Below are 7,788 nucleotides of genomic sequence, written 5' to 3' on the forward strand. Positions count from 1 at the left end.
GCTTGTGCTTTTCAGACTCAGGACACATCCAACGTAGTGCTGCCTAGAAGGGGGAAAAAGCCCAAGGGTGGCCGAACTGTCACTTGTTTCCTTAAGGCAATTTGTGTAAAAGTTAACAGCTACTGGCAGGCTTAGCTGGATGTCGGTACACTGGGTCTTTACAATATTCAGCTTTAGAAATACATTGCAGCACCTTTCGTTATGTAGTCTCACTTTAATTCTCACTGCCTTATTATAAGTCAGCATGGTGCAGGTAATTAAACATTTCTTTTATAAGGTCACTGAAGGCACACTTGACTGTTGCTTTATTTCTTCAGTTATGTTCTTCCTTCACAACTGCCCAGATACGCCACAGTCCCACTAGTCTCAGAAAATATGGGGTTTTTTTCTTGAAACTTGACAGTGAAAATATTGATTTCTTCTGGAACCATGGAACTGAGAATTCAAGCTGTTTGTTTTGTTACTAGGTGTCGGAGGAACATCCCAGCTCACAAAGCCACCATCTCTTCCTCTGGAGCCAGAGCCCACTGTGGAAGCGCAACCAACTGAAGCATCAGCACAAATAAGAGAAAAATAGGTGTAGGATGAGCCGAGAGTTGGCGTTTCTTGGGCGAGGATGTTCCAGATTAGGATAGGTCCCGTGACAGGCAGCACGGAGGCCAGCACGTTCCCTGGGCATCATGAGCTGGAACGCAGAACGTGTTACGATGATCACAAGGAGGCTGAGGCCTGCGCAGCCCCTGCTGCCCCGTCAGCCAGAAACGAGCGAGAAGATGGCCCAGACAGGTTCCCGAAGAATTGAGAGCAAGGCTTCGGCTCTATGTATGTAGTTCCAAGAGCCAGCAGGGCATGTGATGCATCTGTGTTGGAAAGGAGTTTCTCTTGGCTGGCGGACCCCTTCCTTTGTGGAAGGAAAGTCTGAGACAGACCTCCGTGCAGCAGTCCTGTCATGACAAAGCCTTGTCTTAGCTCAGTTGATCCTTGGGCTGTGTGGTATATCAGCCACTGAAGCAAACACAAATCTTTGATTAATAATCCAGCTCTGATTGATAGTCTAAAAGAAAAAAAAAATGATGAAACGAGCTCTTTAAATTGAGGCCCAGGCTACTGAGTATGCACTTGCCCAAGAGCATCCAGAACAAGTCCCTATATCTTGTTCTTGAGAGGTCAGAGTGTAGAGCCAGACCATGTCAGGATGAAAAGAAGTAAAGGGCTGGTCTGGTGTCAGCACCAAGGATTTAAAAAAAGGAAGCACTGCTTAACTGAGGAATTTTTATTTGACAATCAATGATATCACTGACCAGATGTTATCAATACATTATATCTATAGATGCTTTTCAGAATAAGGATTATGTATCATCCCTTTGGGGAAAGTTATTCAGGTATAAAAATGAGGTATCACAAAAAAAAACTTTTTAAAAGAACCTTGTACCTGCCCAGTCTTTGGGGCTTGTGGATTTGCAGTCTCTCATTCACTCTGTTGAGAAAGGAGCTATTCTAATTCCTAGTATGGGAGTTGCTCATGTCATCACAGGAAAATTACATGACAATTAGAAAAATGAGACCAAGTACACAGTTACAGATACAGACATGGCTTTAGATGGCTCATATTAGAGGCAAGAAAGCGGAAGTATGAACTAGCAACGGGAAAAGTGTTCTTCTTACTGAATAATATTAGTACAAAACGAAGTAAAATTTTGGAGTGTATGATTACAATGATCATTTTGTTCTTAAGGAAAAACCCCTATTGTCTGATAATAGAGAGTAGCTCACAATGGACCAATCCTCCCACAGACAACAAATATAAACCAGTGGGTAAATGTAAAATACTATCTTGGTTTAATTAAAAAAAAATACACATAACTGTTCCAAGTAAAAATTATAACATTATAACTAAAGGACAAGGGGGTATATGGAAACTTATGGTTGAAAGGTTTTTATATTTCACATGATATGGTACAAAACTAATCCTAAATAGTTTGTGAAAAGTTAAGGCTGTATATTATAATCCCTAGAGTAACCATTAAAAAGATGCAAAGAAGCACAGCTATTGGGTTGGCCAAAAAGTTTTTTTTTTTTTTTCTGTAAGACAGCTCTAGTAGCCCTTAGCTGGAAGACTGTAAAAGGCACCTGGAACAGTTCTTTACTCAAAAAGATAAAAAGTTTTGGGAAGATGGAATTATGAAGTTGCCTGAAAAATGGCAGAAGGTAGTGGAAGAAAACAGTGACTACGTTGTTCAATAAAGTTCTTGGTGAAAATGAAAAATGCATCTTTTTACTTAAAAACCAAAGGAACTTTTTGGCCAACCCAATAAAAAGACAGTAGAGAGGGGGGTAAAAAAACAGATGGAACAAGGAGAAAATAAATAGCAAAATGTTAAATGTAAATCCAGTCATGTCAATAACTACATTAAAATGTAATTAGACTTAAAAATGTAAGTGGACTAAACATGTCAGTTGAAAAGCACAGAGGGGCTTACCTGGTGGCGTGGTGGTTGAGAGTCCACCTGCCGATGCAGGGGACAGGCGTTCGTGCCCCAGTCCGGGAGGAGCCCACATGCCGTGGAGCGGCTGGGCCCGTGAGCCATGGCCGCTGAGCCTGCGCGTCCAGAGCCTGTGCTCCGCAACGGGAGAGGCCACAGCAGTGAGAGGCCCGCGTACCGCCAAACAAACAAACAGAACACAGAAAGGATAAAAAAGCCTAGTACTATATTAATGTTAGATAAAGTAGGCTTCAAAACAAGGGGTGTGACCAGAAATAAAGGGGGGCATTTCATAATGATAAAGTCAATTCAGTAGAAAACCATAAATATGTACGCAACTAACATTACTTCACAGTACATCAAGTAAAAATTGATAGAATTTAATCCACGATCATAGTTGGATATGTTAGCACTTTTTCTTTCAGCAATTGATAGAATTAATTAGACAAAAAGTGTAAAAGGACATATTGGCCAGCTTGTCAATTCCTGTTGACATTTATAGAACACTACAAGCAGTAACTGTAGAAAATACATTCTTTGCAAGTGCACATAATACATTTAGCAAGACAGACCAAATACTGGGCCATAAAATAAGTCTCAAAAGTCAACAGATTGAAATTTCCAGAATATGTTCTCTATACACAATGAAATTGTATTAGAAATTAATAATGATATCTAGAAAACCTACATATTTGGAAATTAAACACACATACTTGTAATAAGGAAGAAATCAAAAGAGAAATTAGAAAATATTTTGAACTGAATAATGAAAACAATTTGTAGGGTTCGGTTAAGAGCTGTGCTTACAAGGAAACTTAGGGCTATAAATGCTTCTATTAGAACAAATGAAAGGTAGAAAATCACTGATAAAGGTTTCTACCTTAAGCTAAAAAAAAGCAAAATAAACCCAAAGTACAGAAAATACTAAAGAAAAATCTAAGAAGCTGAAAGTTCTATGAAAAAACACACGCACAAAAATGGACAAATCCCTAGCTAAACTGATGAAGGGAAAAAAGAGGAGACAAATTACCCATATCAGGAATGAAAGAGGGGATAGCATTACAGGTCCTTTACAACATGGAAAAGATAAAGGAATGTTATGAAAAATTTTATGATAATAAAACAACTTGGATGTAATACACAAAATCTTTGAAAAATGCAACATACCCAAACTGAAACAAGATGAAATGTAAAGGCCTCATAGGTCCGATCAAAGGAATTGAATCTATAAATCAAATGCTACCCTAAGCAAACTCTTGGCTCAGATGATTTCACCAGTGAATTCTACTAAATCCAGTCTTACAAAAATTTTTAAAAAACAGGATCAAGAACTTCCCATTATGCCATGAAGAAAATGAAGGTTCAATCTACAGATTGAGAATATATTCACAAGATACATCTGACAAAGGACTTATATCCAGAAAATATAAAAAACTCCTACAACTCAATAATATAAAAACTAATAACCCAAACAACAACATACACAAACCAAATGAAAAAAAAAATGGGCAAAAAATTTGGACACCTCACAAAGATACATGAAAGGCCAGTAAGCATGTGACAACATGCTCATTGTCCATCATCAAGGAAACGCAAAATAAAACCACAATGAAATACCACTGTGTACACATCAAAATGGCTAAAATTAAACACTGACAACTCTAAATACTGGCAAGAACAAGAAGCAACCAGAACTGTCATGCATCATTGGTGGGAGTGTAAAATGGGCCATCCGCTTTGGAGAAGGGTCTGTCACTTATCTCATGATACACATTCTTCCCAGCAATTCTACTCCCATGTATTACCCAAGAGGAAGGAAAATGCCCACACAGACTTGTCGATAACATTATTCATAAAAGCCCCAAACGGAAACACCATATTCACAGTGGAATACTATTTAGCCACAAAAGGCAACAAACTGCATGCAACAACATAATCTCAAAAGCATTGTGCTGAACGAAAAGGGTTTTTACAGCTACAGTAATTAAAACAGTATGGTACTGGCACAAAAACATAAATATAGATCAATGGACCAGGATAGAAGGCCCAGAAATAAACCCATGCACTTATGATCAATTAATCTACCACAAAGGAGGCAAGAATATACAATGGAGAAAAGAAAGTCTCTTCGATAAGTGGTGCTGGGAAAACTGGACAGCTACATGTGAAAGAGTGAAATTAGAACATTCTCTAACACAACAAAAATAAACTCAAAATGGATTAAAGACCTAAATGTAAGACTGGATACTATAAAACTCCTAGAGGAAAACATAAGCAGAGCACTCTTCGACATAAATTGCAGCAATATCTTTTTGGATCTGTCTCCTAGAGTAATGGAAATAAAAACAAAAATAAACAAATGGGACCTAATTAAACTTAAAAGCTTCCACACAGCAAAGGAAACCATAAACAAAACGAAAAGACAAAACTACAGAATGGGAGAAAGTATTTGCAAACGATGCAACTGAAAAGGGGTTAATTTCCAAAATACACAAACATCTCATAACAGCTCAATATCAAAAAAACCCCCCAAACAACCCAATCAAAAAATGGGCAGAAGATCAAAAGACATTTTTCCAAACAAGACATACAGATGGCCAAAAGGCATGTGAAAAGATGCTCAACATCGCTAATTAGAGAAATTCAAATCAAAACTACAATGAGGTATCACCTCACAACAGTCAGAATGGCCAACATCAAAAAGTCTACAAATAACAAATGCTGAAGAGGGTGTGGAGAAAAGGGAACCCTCTTGCACTACTGGTGGGAAAGTAAATTGATACAGCCACTATGGAGAACAGTATGGAGGTTCCTTAAAAAACTAAAAGTAGAGCTACCATATGATCCTGCAATCCCACTCCTGGGCATATATCCAGAGAAAACCATAATTCGAAAAGGTACATGCACCTCAGTGTTCATTCATTGCAGCATGATTTACAATAGCCAAGATATGGAAGCAACCTAAATGTCCATTGACAGGTGAATGGATAATGAAGATGTGGTACATATGCACAATGGAATATTACTCAGCCATTAAAAAGAATGAAATAATGCCATTTGCAGCAACATGGATGGACCTAGAGATTACCATACTAAGTGAAGCAAGCCAGACAAAGACAAATATATGATACTGCTTATATGGGGAATCTAAAAAACTGATACAAATAAACTTATTTACAAAACAGAAAGACTCACAGACATAGAAAACAAACTTACGGTTACCAAAGGGGAAGGGGGGGAGATAAATTAGGAGTTTGGAATTAAAATATACACACTACTAAATATAAAATAGATAATCAACAAGGACCTACTGTATAGCACAGGGAACTCTACTGAGTATTCTGTAATAACCTATAATGGAAGAGAATGTATCACTCTGCTGTATACCTGAAACGAACACAACATTGTAAATAACTATATTTCAACAAAAATTTAAAAAAAAATCAGTGAGGAGACATTAAAAAAAAAAACTGAAGGAAAGAGCTTTATACAAAAGGACTAAATACTGTATGATTCCATTTCTATGAAGTTCCAGAACAGGCAAAACTAATTTATGGTGAAAAAGATTATAGTGGGTGCTTCAGGGGGCTGGGGTTGAGGGTGAGGCTGAGTATAACTTGGAAGTAGCCTGAGGGACCTATCTGAGATGATGGAAGCATTCTGTATCTGGATAGGCACTTGGGTTAGATAGGTATATACTTTTCTCAAAACTTACCAAATGGACTTAAAATTTGTAGTTTCACTGTTTGAAAATCTTTACCTAAAGAAAGAGCAAAAAACAAAATGTTAAATTATCATTGTGGTAACTTTTCAATGATTTTCAGTAGTCCTAAAGACACCCAGAAAATTGCCTGTTCAGTTTAGTAACTGACAGTTATTAAACTTTTATATACATTGCCACATACTGTGCTAATACTTTGCTCCGCATTCCTCTTTAATTAAGAACCCTACGAAGGTAAGGACCATTATTAGCCCAGTTTTACAGATGAGGAAAAATGAGGCTCAGGAAAGGTACCTTGTCCAATGTCATACAATACTCACCACCTCAAACTCTGCACAGAATTTGAATTTCTTCTGCTGATGAAATAATTACCTCTGCCCCACTCAAACTTGACAGAGTAAGAGAATAAAATGCAAACTAAATCTGCGCAATAAATATTACTGATTTTTGGCTGAATTCTTATCTCCTGACAGTGTTTTGTGTGCTGCAGCTTTTCCCTGGGTGTTAAATCAATTTCAAGGGAATGCAAGAGTGTTAGAACATTTTTAGGAAGGATCATTTTTCACCGGGCACCCTTTCCAGTATAGGGGATTTTCAAGCTTTTCTTCTTCATATAAAATCATACATGGAGCTCTCTGTAAAATATAATTCAAACCAAAGGGGCCTGAAGCTCCACCTCTTGTTTCTCCTGCCTTTCCAACTCACTTCTGCCTCCACCTGTCTGTCCTGGGTGATACAGCCCAGTTAATCTTACTTCCAAAGCTTAGCCTACTTCTCAACAAGGTGGGGTGTTCACAGAGGGATGCATGTATATTCATATCTACACACACACATTCAGGAATACAGAAAGTTTTACAAAATAATACTTAAAATAATTATCCCCATAATGTATGATGCATTTTGATACTTTCTATAAACACCAAGTTGATTTAGTAATGATTAATCGTTCAAAACCCACCTTTTGAAAAACACTGCTCTGAGGTACATGCTGCCCACGTCTCCTGAACGCCTTCCTCGACATCACCAGTGAAAACTGGAGAAATGTTGAGAATATGCTAAGGACAGGGGCTGCCTGTAAGAAAAAGGTCACATGGAGAACACTGCTGCTTAGGTTTAGAACGTAAGTGATGAGTTATTCTAACTCTTCTTGGGAAAATAGAAATCTCTTCTCACTTAAGCTTTTCTAAAAATAGACTAGGAAGTGGTTTAATTATGTTTAATTGAGCTTCAAGGCAGACTGATGAGGTAGCAGCCAGAGATTTTCTTAATAAGCTACTTGCTTTGAATTTCAAGCTGCATAATTCCCTAGGCTTGTCTTTGAAGGAGTAATCAAGCCTTTCCTTCTCATGCAAGGCAGGGGGGAAGGTCATAAATGGAGAACTTGAGGTAGCTTTGAGATTCCAGAAGCTGCTGCTGTGAGCCCAGCGTGAATGATTACCTGTGACCTAAGCTGGCCTGCCACCAGCTGACACGTGTCTATACTGCTCTTTGAACGTAATGAGAAGGCTCACCACACTCTTTCCAACTGCTGGGTCATACTGGCTCGAGTACTTGATACTAGTATCTTCTGTCACTTTATTTTTT

The 7,788-nt window shown here is 38.0% G+C and overlaps 1 protein-coding gene across 2 annotated transcripts in view; it reads left to right on the forward strand.

The window, feature by feature from the left end:
* The window catches only part of BBS4 (Bardet-Biedl syndrome 4), a 66,556-nt gene extending 63,958 nt beyond the window's left edge, over positions 1 to 2,598 (forward strand). For both annotated transcript variants that reach the window (XM_082862836.1, XM_082862837.1), the window contains one exon: positions 468 to 2,598. In XM_082862836.1, coding sequence (XP_082718962.1) covers positions 468 to 577 — 110 coding nt within the window. In that variant the 3' untranslated portion in view covers positions 578 to 2,598. The remainder of the gene's footprint in view (positions 1 to 467) is intronic.
* Positions 2,599 to 7,788: the final 5,190 nt, after the last annotated feature.

The sequence above is a fragment of the Leucopleurus acutus genome (genome assembly GCF_964270905.1).
Source record: "Leucopleurus acutus genome assembly, chromosome: 1".
NCBI classification, from domain to species: domain Eukaryota; kingdom Metazoa; phylum Chordata; class Mammalia; order Artiodactyla; family Delphinidae; genus Leucopleurus; species Leucopleurus acutus.